Source organism: Pangasianodon hypophthalmus, chromosome 19 (assembly GCF_027358585.1).
Source record: "Pangasianodon hypophthalmus isolate fPanHyp1 chromosome 19, fPanHyp1.pri, whole genome shotgun sequence".
Classification (NCBI taxonomy): Eukaryota; Metazoa; Chordata; class Actinopteri; order Siluriformes; family Pangasiidae; genus Pangasianodon; species Pangasianodon hypophthalmus.
Window position 1 is genome coordinate 15,641,049 of NC_069728.1, and position 14,374 is coordinate 15,655,422.

A 14,374-nucleotide genomic window follows, 5' to 3' on the forward strand; every position below is an offset into this window, starting at 1 on the left:
CATTTTATTTATATATCCGTTAGAGTTACATTTAATATTATGGAACATCCAAGAGACAAGTCAGTTCCAGTTATCACTTATGTTATAGCAGCTGGAAACTGTCATTACCTCACCGCCTCTCTTTTTTCTCTCTCTTGAAGTTAATCAGACAAAAACAAAATGCAGCTTGTCATGTTACAGATAATCAATACGTTAAGACTTTCCTCTTTATAAATTTTATAAGACTCCTTTTTATAAATTTTAAATAATTTTCACTACAGAAAACCTGTGATTATACATTTTTTCTGTGTTACTTTTTTAATCTCTGATTAAAATGCCATGCAGCCAGCACTATTATCAGAGCTGCTGTTACAGAAAATTAATGAACACCTTCTGACCAATCAGATTCAAGACAGCGCTGTGGATTAAAGAGCACATACTGTATATGTATAGTACAGCGCTGTGGATTAAAGAGCACATACTGTATATGTATAGTACAGCGCTGTGGATTAAAGAGCACATACTATATATGTATAGTACAGCGCTGTGGATTAAAGAGCACATACTATATATGTATAGTACAGCGCTGTGGATTAAAGAGCACATACTATATATGTATAGTACAGCGCTGTGGATTAAAGAGCACATACTATATATGTATAGTACAGCGCTGTGGATTAAAGAGCACATACTATATATGGTAAATCTGATGTTTCTCTACTGCTTAGGAATACAGACAATCAAGTCAAGAATTATTGGCAACCTTCAAAAGCTTATATATAAAATGAACACATGCAGTGGGTGATATTTTAAGCTTAAAGACACCCCCAATAGAAGTGCATTTATTTCCGCAAACACTGGTTTAAAAAAAAAACAACACACACACATTTATAGCCATAAAACAGCTAAATATTCTCTTAGGGGTGCAAATACTTTCTCCAGTAGTTTGAGTTGAAATTACTGTGTGGAATTTTTATACAATCAGGTTATTTATCCCATATTTTTCCCATTATCCCATGTTTTGACGAATGCTAATAATTCTGGAGTTTACTGTTTACTAATTTCTGGTGTTTCTAGAAAGACTTAAACAGTAGCCTGCCATATATGGAATGGAAAAAACATACACACACTGTATCCTAGCAAACTGGCATTTTTTCATAAAGCTTCACAGAAAAAAATAAAAATATATGAGGCACACACATTACTTAGAATTAGATATTGTCAAATACTAAAATCTAAATAAGTAGTGTTTTGTAGAAAAAAAAACAGAGTTAAATGGTAGATATGTTGAATCGACTTTTAGTGTGTTGATAATACAGGTATTAATGTCACCTTAAGAAAAATAATGATCAGTAATGGTTACACTTGTGATCTTGTGATTTTAACACTAACTCCCATTGGACACACTGTTCCTAGTCAGAGTTACAGTGTGGTACGTCCCATGAGAAGAACTTTTAGCAGTGAAATGCTTCCTTTTTTGCCAGATGGGATAGCTTTTGGGCATAACTAAATTTCTAGAGAACTGACCCTTTTTTTATTAATAGCAACAACCACATAGCGGAGTGTGAGGCTAGAGGGCAACTTCCATAGACTTTAGTGAATGAGCTGAATTCGGCCAGATGGAACGATGATGGATAGAAAGTGCTCTCACAAAAAGCATCAAAGCCAAGAAACACGAATTTACTCTGTTTTACCCTCTATAATGTCTCCACTATTTGCTTTACCATTTGCTGACTTTTCTGTATGCTATAATATGCAACTATAGTATGTCCGAGAATGATCACATGTAAGTGGACATATAATCCATTCATTCATCTCCAGTAAGCACTTTATCTGGGTCAGAATGGAGGTGGATCTGGAGCCTATCCCTGGAACACAGGGTGTGAGGCAAGAATACACCCTGGATGGTGTATTTCTAACACACACACACACACACATTCGGACATTTATCCAGACCTAGGAGCAATTTATAGAGGATAAGTGTCACCAAGTCAGAAGAAACTCACAAGGACACGGGGGGAAACGTGCAAAACTCAACACAGACAGTAACTCAAGCAGAAATTCAGAAATTCTGAGGGGTCACCAAGTTGTAGGAAACACATATGAACACAGGGAGAACATGTGAACATGTGTACTCACACACAGAGTAACCTGAGCTCAGGATCAAACCCCTGGTATGATATAATAGTGATATCACCATGGAGATACAGTATAATGTTTTACCCAAAGCAGACATGCTAATAGGAACGTCAGCACACCAGCACAAGCAGTAGGTCATGAAATAACTGAAGCACTGCAGGTGTTTTAGGTGCACTTGGCAGATTCGGCCCGTTAAGATAAACGGTTTGACTGTGCTGCACAGCAAAGCGAAAGGCAAACATAACCTGAATTTAGCAGCTCCATTTTCCAGCCAGCCAAATAATTACTCTACCTCCAGCCTCTTAGTCCCAGTTATGTCTTGTGCCATTTCTTCAGCCGAGCAGATAAACTGGAAGCTTTCTGCTGTTCTGGTGGCAGACTGAACATCCAGATGGGCCATGAACACTCTCATGTCATCACTGAGACAGCCTGGGTTCATGTAAAGTGCTGGTTTAATCCACTCTCTGGAATGTTCTCTGTCTTCTTCACTTTCTCGTCTGTGTTTGTTATGTGAAAATGACTGCTGGCTCAGTCGATGTTGCACATACCCCATGCCCATTGCACAAAGCTATGCAAGGAAATGTTATGAACTTAACTGACTTGCTTGATGCCAGTTGCTTTGTAGGAAATGCCAGAATTATTACAGAAATCTGCAGATTTACAATACACCTTTGAATATATATGATTAAATACAAATGATGACTAGCTTATGGACCACACTGTTGCTGTTTCACAGAGGCTTGAAACCCGTCCTTTATGTAAGTTTAAAAGAAATGTGAAAAAGGAATGTTTTCTGCATTTTGACTCACTTTTCTAGATTGCACTTTCCACTAATAAAATTATCTGTGAAGTTTAGGCCTCAAAGGTTTCCATGGTTTTGCTTTTCTCAGTTGTGTCTAGAACAACCCTTTTAAAACACTCATGGGCTGTCGAACCCAAAACAACCAGATGACAGAAAATGCAAACTAATAAAGCAGATGAGTTGACATATGCAGTCAGTTGTAATAGAATGTAATAAAGGCAAGAGATAATTAAAATAAATCATTTAGATTAATAGGATTTAATACAAATGACAAGAGGACAAAAAATTAAATAAATGTTTAGTAGTAGCAGAATATATTAATAGTAGAAGAATATATATATATATATAGTCATATAGCTGTAATCTTTGCAAATTTGTTTTAATTTAAACAGTCTAGGTTTCATCCACATTAATCTATTAAAATAGCACAATGAAACCAGAGTAATAATAATAATAATAATAATAATAATAATAAAACAGGCAAAACTAGGGAAGCTATGTTTTTTCTCATTATTTGAAGGGTCCAGTACACACAAATATTGCTGAAACTATTTTCCTCAATTCACAGGGGTGAAAAATTATGTTACAGCAAAGCTGAGGACAATTCATATGATTATTTATTTCATAATGTCGCTTACATCGATCGGCAATAACATTAAAACCACTGAGTGGTGAAGTGAATAACATTGATTATCTCATTACAATGGCACCTTTCAAAGGATGGGATATATTAGACAGCAAATGAACAGTCAGTTCTCAAAGTTGATGTGTTGGAAGCAGTCAAAATGGGCAAGTATAAGGATCTGCATGACTTTGACAAGGGCCAAATTGTGATGGCTCAGAGCATCTCCAAAACGGCAGGTCTTATGGGGTGTTCCTGGTATGCAGTGGTTAGTACCTACCAAAAGTGGTCCAAGGAAGGACAACTGGTGAACCGGCGACAGGGTCATGGGCGCCCAAGGCTCACTGATGCATGTGGGGAGTGAAGGCTAGCCTGTCTGGTCCGATCCTACAGAAGAGCTACTGTAGCACAAATTGCTGAGAAAGTTCATGCTGGCTATGATTGGAAGGTGTCAGAACACACAGTGCATCGCAGCTTGCTGAATATGGGGCTGTGTAGCTGCAGACCGGTCAGAGTGTCCTGCTGTTGACCTGGCCTCCAAATTCCCCAGATCTCAATCTGATCGAGTATCTGTGGGATGTGCTGGACAAAGTCCAGTTCCATGGAGGCTCCATCTCTCAACTTACAGGACTTAAAGGATCTGCTGCTATTATTTTGGTGCCAGATACCACAGCACACCTTCACAGGTCTTGTGGAGTCCATGCCTTGATGGGTGAGAGCTTTGGCAGGACAAGGGGGACCTACACAATATTAGGCAGGTGGTTTTAATGTTATGGCTGATTGGTGTATATATTTAACATTGCCTTCATAAGACATCTCATAGAATTTTGTATAGAGATCTATTTACAATTACAAAATATATGAATTTCAGGCTGAAATATTGTGGTTACACTTATTCTGACACTAGCACTGAATTTATTGAGTATTGCCAATGATAGTGGTGATATTAGATGAATCTATAGGCTATATGAATCTACAGTTCCGAGGAATCAGCCCCATCCCTTATTCATACCGTTCTACACCATTCTACACTGCTTACAACCATTAGTGGTGCTGTTATGCTTGGTTACACAAGTGTCTAAAATAATTCACCCTAAGACTTTTTTTTACAGCAAATAATCTGATGTGGATGACAACAACGCAACCTTACACTGATGTCTTTTTATCTTTTAAAGACAGACAGGATTAGCCCTGCTAGCACATTTATACCATCTGCCCTTTGTATAAGTAGATAAGTCAGTAGAAGTCAGTAGATAATTGAGATCTGATTACTCATTCAATCACTTTCAGTGAACGCTTTATCCTGATCAGGGTGAGATCTGAATATTGATGTGTAATTTTGGCATTAACGCTTCACTACTCGCTCTTAGTTAACTCTAAACAAAGCTCTTTGTTGCTCTCATCTCTTAGTGTTGCACAGATTAGATAATGCAATCAACATAATGCAGGAGGCTGGATGAGTTATTTTTGGAATCACCATGAAGCCTGGTCCATCTGTCCATCTGAATTGATCTATAAGATCATACAGACTTTTGATGTATTATAATAGTTGCAATCAAACGTGAAACCCTGTTTGATGCTATTAGTTCATTATTTATTCTTTATGAAGACCGTTACATCAAAACTACATTATTTGTAGCTTTACTTCAGCCATTTTCTACACCTTTAGGGTCAAATCTCAGATGTACTTTAGCTCTCATTCCTTTAAGTCCTTTTAAATCTTAATATTAAGTGATGAACATGTTTATTCGGTCAACATTTCATTAGTTGAACACGTAAAAATCTAAAAAAATATATCAATCTTTTTTTTTTGGCTGTGTACACATGTAGTAAATTCTAATATATTCCTGTCAGACCTACGTTATTCTCTAAACACACACACACACACACACACACACACACACAATCCAGACCTTATCAATCTGTGTTGGTTGAGTGACATGAGTGTGTTTCTTTCTGTGAACGCAGCCCATCTGGAGGGTGCATAGCATGGCGGTTGGACAGGTTGCCAGGGAAACTCGGCATGGGGTGGGATGAGGAAGATCGGTCAGCTCTGATTGGCTGCCAAGCGTGGGTTATTTCTCAGGACTAAGATAGACAAAAGGCAAGTCCAAGACACTGAAGAAAACAACAGAGGCCTGCAGGAACAAAAGAGGTGCTCCATTAGAGACAGCCTCATGCTCTCTTTCCTCCATTTGTCTGAGGAGAATTCGTCGGCTTACTGCTTTTGCTAAAAACAGCCATTTTCTACGCCTGCAGCATGTGCTCCTTTTAGGGCCCCATTTATTGATGCAATGTATACTTCAGCTGTTTTCTCATGGGGTCCTTTTTAAACACCATCCTTGTTTGAATCAGTACAATTTAAACATTTTTACTATCCACATTCAAATGTTTTCATCACCTGCGTAAATTCCCAAGTCAACATCATTAGAAAATTTCAGCATTCATTTCACTTATAATACAGATTACATATCTGACGTACTTTCTACAGCCGTGCTTTCTCTGAGGTAAATTTAGACTGCAAAAAAGCACAGAAAGCCCCAGCGCAGAGCAGAGCTGTGGTTGGTGGATGATAGATCGTGCGTTAGATTCAGGCGTGGGCGTGCTGCTGGAAGAGCCCTGTGAGTGAAATCACATATGTGCTTCAGCTCCCATATAAGTCACCAAAATCAAACAACAACTTAAAGAAAAACTAAAACTATGACATAAAAAAAATGACGCAAACACATATACTTCAACATGCCATGCTAAGGAAAGCAGCTTTATCTTGAAATGCTGTGCAAAGAGAAAGATTATATTCAGTCCATCTGCTTCTAAACAATAAGAAAGAAGCAGTGAGTGGGAAAAAATGGTGAAATATCATCTTGAACAAACACTTGTGGTAAAAAGGGAGGATGAATATAGACTAGAGCATATATTAGAATTGTCATCCCAGTTTTTGGCTACATGAATGAATTAATTGATTAATTATATATATATATCAATCAGACTATTTGTGAGCTTAACTGAATTTAGACAGATGTTCTTTTTTTAGCGACATCATAAAATCATGGGATTATAAGGTTCTCTATGATTTTAATATACTGAACCTCAGGTTTTGATCCTCAATAAGGCCAAATCAGATGCAACTTTTGAACTTTATTTTTTTTAAGCAAACTTTTGGTGTAAAGCTTCTAACATCTATTCTGTGGCATGTAAATAGCTTATTCAATTCAGTTCAATTCAATTGTATTTGTGTGTTGAAAAGATGTTTAGTATAAGTGTTTTGTGATTAAGAGTCCTGGGATGAGCTTTATGATCTTTATGATTATAGATTTATATAGGTATAAATCTATAATATCCAGGTGACATTATCCACTGAAGCAAGGATGAGATTTGGGCATAAACTGTTCTGGAAGGGCAATCAACATGACCTTATTTTGGCAAAAAAAAAAAGTCAGGCAGAACCATATAATTCTTAAGTCTTCACTGGGGCATTAAATCACAAGTTCCCCATTCCTCAAATAGGATTAGAAAACATTCCGTCTATCTTTGTTAAGAGCGCTTATCCCACTAGAAAAAAAAAACCTTTAAGAACCCTACATATACCTACATATAGCCAAATTTAATGCACGTAAAGGGTGTTTAGGTTTGCCCCTATCAGCAGCCTAAGATTTTATCTAAAACCATATAATTGACAGCTTTCCTAAAGAACTAAAATCTGTTTAGGAAGCCAAAAAAAAATTGCTTAACTATCCAAAAAAAATCCTTGAGGAACCATTTTCTAAGAGTGCAGGGTTTCCTAAAACCCGTTTAGTAACTATTCAAAAACAGCCACAAAAATCCCTTTCTATGAGTATGTGTGACAAAAACATGCTTTCTGCTTAATAAAAGATAGAATGCAATAAAACCTTTTTTCTTTCCAAAGTTTTACTGAGCAGAGTAATGATTTTTAATGTCATTGTCATGCAGCCTTAATACACACTAAAGCTAGTGTGTATTACACATTCACATTCACCCTCATTAAAAATCTGGAATATTCCAAAACTTACATGTTCAACAGGAAGTTGCATCATCCGAATTTCCTGAAGATCATGTGAAGAAGAAGAGTGAGTTCTCTTCTGTTTTCTTTATTTTCAATGATATTGTGATAATGACTGATGAGGTCATTTAGAAAATGCAGTACTGATACCCAGATTATAGATTGAGAGTAAAGTTTTAATTAAAAACAAATAACTTTTATGTAAATCATTAGAAAGTCTTTAATGTTTTCACGCCATTAGTGTAGATGCTACCTTGCATAACATATGGTATATTTGCTAATTCCTGCTAAAAATTCAACCTTGTTACTTATTTATTGGAAAAATCCAGCCAAGTAAGCTTGTAAAAATGAAGTATCACTGCCTTAGATGATTTAACACATTTTTGGATTGGTTAAAAGGCATGTTTCTTAGATTCATTGTTGTAAATTATAAAAAATAAAGTTTCATTTTTGAGAGTTACAGGGGCTAAATGTCACCCCAATCATGGAAGCACTCATGTGCTAAACCTAACAGGAAGTACATATGTCTTTCATCTCTCCCATTCCATGTGTCAGTCATACAAACATATACGAGCACAGACATACATGCTTTCGTTCACAGCAGGAACACCACATGACACATGGCAGAGATGACATCACTACTTAAGGCTGATCTGTGTAATGTGTATGTGCTTGTGATGAGCATACACAGATTTGTCTGATTTTATCACATCAAATCGAATCAAATCAAGTACATGTGCCAACAAAGACTTGCTTTCATGTGCTGCACCAGTGTCACATGACCTTCCAACTTATTCCAAACTTACGAAATATGTCAAATTTAATAACACATCACGGATGCTGACACTACAGGAGTACTTCACCATCATTTCTATGCATCGCCTTTGTTTTCCTTTCAAACGACTACAAAAGCTCCGTCCCACTCAGTCTGTGAATGACGCATTCTGGAGGCAAGATGCTAATGGCAACGATCAATTATTCACCAGCTAATCTGTCTGAAGAGGCGCTGGAATGTGGAATGGGCTCATCATGGGCCGGCATTAAAATTCAGTCAACAGGCTTCACCTGAAGCTGTCTGCATGGCAAATCAGAGCTCAGCCTCCCATGTCTGAGGAAAAAAGCAATACTCTTATGAAAATGATCACATTTCGCATGTGATTGTGTGAACAATGTGTGATCACGTGAAAAACGTATGAAATTGGATTACAACATGTTATGGCCTGTGAAATCAAGAAAATCATGTCTGAAAAATGGAACCTCATGCCATACATAAATTAATTGCATAAGAAATCATGTGTGACAATCAGAGGTGCAATCATACAAATACTGGTATCAGGTACGATACCACACTCATTTACTTGTACCTATAAAAATTGCTCCGATAACAACACCTGATAAAAGGGGATTCTACAGTTTGTGACGTAAGCCTAGTGTACGTTGTCACACTATCAAAAGAAGGTACTACGGGAACTTCCTACAATACAAATAACCTGATAAAACATCTTAAACATAAAACTCAGCACAGTGAGTTCACTGCTACAAGCAAATGCTGGCTAGGTAGGAAGAAAATGTCTACGCACGACTCTAGGTCAAAACAAGGGTTTCCAACGCAACGAAAACAACAAAGTACGTTACTTACCACTGTACACAAGCGGTTTTCCAAAGTGGAACAAAACCTTTCTGCATCGCAACCTTACTCAATCCAAGCTAGCTAATACACTTCTTTTAAAATCAACTAGCTAACAATATAAAAAACAAGCCTATTAGTGTGTGTGTGTGTGTGTGTGTGTGTGTGTGTCAGGGATATGTGAGTGTTCACTACACTCACAAAACTGCTAGAAGTGTTATGCAATAAAAACGAATGAGAAAGCTTAACCTTGACATTAGTAGACAACTAATAGCTTCAACCATTTTCCATGTTATTACTTTATATTAAGTCTTAGGGTTCTGAAAAAATATAAAGGATCCTATAGCATTACTACACAATTAACTTTCCATATAGCCTGAACTCATGACAATTTTGTAGGAAATTCAGTGAGCAAGGGCAATGTGGATGGATCACTACTTTTCTCCATTCTATTTTAGACACAGACAAATATCAAATTTTCATTCATTTTTTTATCCATCAACTCCATTGCGACATGGTGCCACCTCACAGTTTCACATGTTCTCTCCATGTTTGTGTGGGTTTCCTCTGGGTTCTCTGGTTTCCTCCCACTCTCTCCCTGACTGTATGTATGCATGGTGCCCTGTGATGGACTGGTGTCCCACCCAAGGTGTACTCCCGCCTCACACCAGTGTTCCCAGGATAGACTTTGGATACTCCAAGACCTCGACTGGGATAAAGCACTTACTGAAGATGAATGTGAAATTACTTATGTTATTATAGAGATAAGTAATTCTTTCTTCTGAATAACCCCACTTCCTTTAGGCAGGTTTTCAGCGCTCACATACTCATATTTACACCGTGCAAAGCTGACATGATAAGAATGCTCTTGATTAAAAAAATCAAATCAAGAGCGTATAGTGTGTGTCATTCTGAGAGAAAATGGAGAGATGGATGTTCATAGTATATTTCCGTTTACTATGAACATCCATCTCTCCATTTTCTCTAAGAATGACGCACACTATAGCCAATCAGCAATGAATATGTGATTTTAAAATAAAGCTCTACCTTTATGTTTTGAGTTAATGCTTTGTTTCTTGTTTGTTAATGTGTTTTGCACTTACGGGCCAGCGTACTAACCAATCTTTGACTTCACATTGTCCAGACTGTGTTAAATCCTTTACGTTTTGATATTTTATTCAAAACTGTGTGAACATTCATTGCATCATTTGGCAGTAGATGGAGCTCATTAAAACGTTCATTTGATATCATACAGTATATAATTGTTTGTGTCATTTACACATAAGACCTTGCACCATTTAGGTCTGTCCATGAATCATCCACTCCAGTCTACTCCAAGAAAAATACCAAACACTATACAGTGTAACTAATGTGTCCATTAATTACCAACCTTTTGCCTTGTAATAATAACAACTGTAACAGGTGTAAGATTCTGTCAGAAGCTAAAACACTACACAGCTATGATAACTAATCACAATGGCCCAATAGATGTCCCTAATTGCCATGCAGACGATGTTTCCAAGCCTCAGAACATAAGGCCAACTCTTGTTCGTGTACCTCACAGAGAGAATAGCTAATGCCCTTTACCAGACTGACTTCCTCAGACTCAAGCACATGCTTGAGACACAACATTACTATGCAATTCAAAGGCTGATTAGGATTGTGCAATTCAAATGGTTCCTAGGTTGTTAAACAATCAGAGCAGCCAAGAAAAGACATAGGGGTTTTTAAAAAAATACGGTGATCTCTTGTGACCTGAGGAAATAGCCAACCTGAGCAGAGAGCAGAGAAGAAGAAGGTGTATACAGTACAAAGCTCAAGTATTTTCCTTTCATCGCATTATCATTATCATTATCAATAAATTGAGATTAAAACCATTTAGAATGATTTACTTCTTCATTGTTTAATAACTGAATGTCTCATAAATACTGTAAGTTCCCTTATAATAAATCCAACATCTTGTCCTTTTTTGCATTCTCAACTGAGATCACTTTATGAAGAATTTGTTCAAGCGGCCTAGCTTTGATAATTTATTTGATGATCATATTTGTAGGATAAATAAATATAGGGTATTTTTGTATTACATCACGGTGCTGATGCATCGTTGTGTATGTGTGCGATTTCATTCTCAGGTTTCATATACCATGTGTTTTTTTTTCTTTTTTTACTACTTTTTGAAAGAGTCCACAGAGGCAGGTGGAATAAATAATCCCTGAAGCTACAGCAACATATGAAAGTTGATTATGTTCATGTATTTATTCATACAGATCCAGTATAACGGCTTTAAGCTTTCCAAACATAAGAATTCTAATCCCAGGACAAGGTTAGCAATACTTCAACAGATAGTAAGTAAGGAACAAAACACTCTAAAGCATGCAGTTATAAGTAAATAATCAATACTGCATAGTTACTGCTGCCACACTGAAGTTCATTACTTTCTAATAACAGCACATGCTAATTAACCCAAAAGAGCTTATGATGCAAATGAGATGTCTGTAATGTTACCTGTAAGCCCTCGATGGCCAATCTCAGCATGCTTGGAGTGAGTTTAGAAGCTTGCTTAAATGTGAAATTACTCCAGTCGATGATCAACACAAATCCATTAACTTGGAGCTCTGGGTCTTCAATCATGGCCTCCAGCGACAACAAAATGGCTCGCAGGATATCCACAAAGGTGTACCTGAGAACACACATCAGGTTTTAGATTGAAAAAGCAAACAACATTATCACTGCAGGTGGAAAACACTTTGTTCTTGATTTTTCCACCACACTCTTTGATTACATTGTCCAGAACATATTGTCTTTGTCCAGCATCCTGAGGCACAAAAATGCATCAGTAAAATGTGACAGGCTTCGGCACAGTACTGTATTTCATCTGGCAAAGAAAATAAAAAAGAATGAAAAGAGACTGACGTCATTTTTAAGGGCGCTCAAATCAATCAGGCTAATTGAGGTCCATCTTGACCCTCTTTGTTCTTGACTCTTGTTTTTGAAAAGCATGCAGACTTTGCTACTCTCAGAGGCAATGTTGTGACTAGTTTGGATTCAAAGGCCCTTTAGACTCAAGTGAGGAGCTGTGTACACTTCTGAGTCTAATGAGCCGGGATTCATTAGATTCGTCTCCATCCATTCGCTAAAAATGTCTACTTTATTATTCAAGTCCACACAGTAGGATGTGGTAATTAAGTCTACAAAATATAAATGATGTTGAGGACTTTTATGATTGTCCTTTTTTTTTGCCTTAAAATGCTTGTGTTCAAGTGTGCCACTTTTGGATAGAGCTTTCTGATACACGGATATCGTGAGATGACTTGCAATATTTTGAAACCTGTGATGAGTCATGACTCAAGACTGGCTTGCATTTCTTTGACTTTTTCATTTCTCAAATCAAGCCATGATTTATCAAAGAACAAGAGAAAACGTACTTGGAATCTCTGAATCTTGAATCTCCGAATTTCTGGCTTTGGTTTGTTAAAGTGTTTATTTATACAGTATACTGCAGGGTTCTGCATTGTCAGCGCTGCAAACACCAATGTTGCAATAGTAATTAATGATACACCGATCAGCCATAACATTAAATCCACTGACAGGTGAAGCGAATAGCATTGATTATCTCATTACAATGGCACCTGTCAAGGGGTGGGATATATTAGGCAACAAGTGAACAGTCAGTTCTCGAAGTTGATGTGTTAGAAGTAGGAAAAATAGGTAAGCGTAAGGATCTGAGTGACTTTGACAAGGGCCAAATTGTGACGGCTAGACGACTGGGTCAGAGCATCTCCAAAATGGCAGGTCTTTTTGGGTGTTTCCGGTATGCAGTGGTTAATACCTACCAAAAGTTGTCCAAAGAAGGACAACCAGTGAACTGGTGACAGGGTCATGGGCATCCAAGGCTCACTGATGCATGTGGGGAGCAAAGGCTAGCTCGTCTGGTCCAATTCCTCAGAAGAGCTACTGTAGCACAAATTGCTGAAAAGTTAATGCTGGCTATGATAGAAAGGTGTCAGAACACACAGTGCATCGCAGCTTGCTGCGTATAAGGCTGCGTAGCCGCAGAACTGTCAGAGTGCTCATGCTGGCCCCTGTCCACCACCGAAAGCACCTACAATGGGAACGTGAGCATCAGAACTAGACCACGGAGCAATGGAAGAAGGTGGCCTGGTCTGATCTGATGAATCACTTTGTCTTTTACATCATGTGGACGGCCGAGTGCATTTGTGTCGCTTATCTGGGGAAGAGATGGCACCAGGATGCACTATGGGAAGAAGGCAAGCCAGCGGAGGCAGCGTGATGCTCTGGGCAATGTTCTGCTGGGAAACCTTGGGTCCTGGCATTCATGTGGATGTTACTTTGACACGTACCACATTGTTGCAGACCAAGTACACCCCTTCATGGCAACGGTACTCCCTAATTGCAGTGGTCTCTTTCAGCAGGATAATGCACCTTGCTGCACTGCAAAAAATTGTTCAGGAATGGTTTGAGGAACATGATAGAGAGTTCGAGGTGTTGACTTGGCCTCCAAATTCCCCAGATCTCAATCCGATCGAGCATCTGTGGGATGTGCTGGACAAACAAGTCCGATCCATGGAGGCTCCACCTCACAACTTACAGGACTTAAAGGATCTGCTGCTAACGTCTTGGTGCCAGATACAACAGTACACCTTCAGAGGTCTTGTGGAGTCCATGCCTCAAGGGTCAGAGCTGTTTTGGTGGCACAAGGCAGGTGGTTTTAATGTTATGGCTGATTGGTGTATATTGTGCAATCTTACTGGTCAATTCCAGTAAGTGAGAGTCACTGCCCTATATAGTTTATAGTTTTCTCTGCTCATAATACACTCGATCCAGATCTCTAACGGCTTGATAATAAGCTGATCTGTTAAATCAGATGTTTTATTGAAGAAAAAACTAGAAACTGTGTACAACGGGATGGGATGTGAGAATCTCTCTGTTAAAGAAACTCAAAAAATTATAGGACTGTAAAAATGTCTTGCTGAAGGAAAACTGACAAGCACATTCATTGTAAAAAAAAAAAAAAGTGTTTTTTTTTTTTTTTTTTTTTTTTTTTCATGCATCTGTCTCCACAACCTACATAATAAAATTAAATACACTGATATATTATAAATGGCTTCTTGTATACTGTTTTTAAATATATTTTACTATAATGCCAAGTCCTAGATTGATATC

General features: G+C 37.8%; 1 protein-coding gene across 1 annotated transcript in view; it reads right to left on the bottom strand.

Moving 5' to 3' along the window:
- The window catches only part of clvs2 (clavesin 2), a 30,123-nt gene that overhangs the window by 13,515 nt on the left and 2,234 nt on the right, over positions 1-14,374 (bottom strand). Inside the window, exon 2 of the mRNA XM_026922627.3 lies at positions 11,696-11,870. Within this exon, the coding sequence (XP_026778428.1) occupies positions 11,696-11,870 (175 nt within the window). The remainder of the gene's footprint in view (positions 1-11,695; positions 11,871-14,374) is intronic.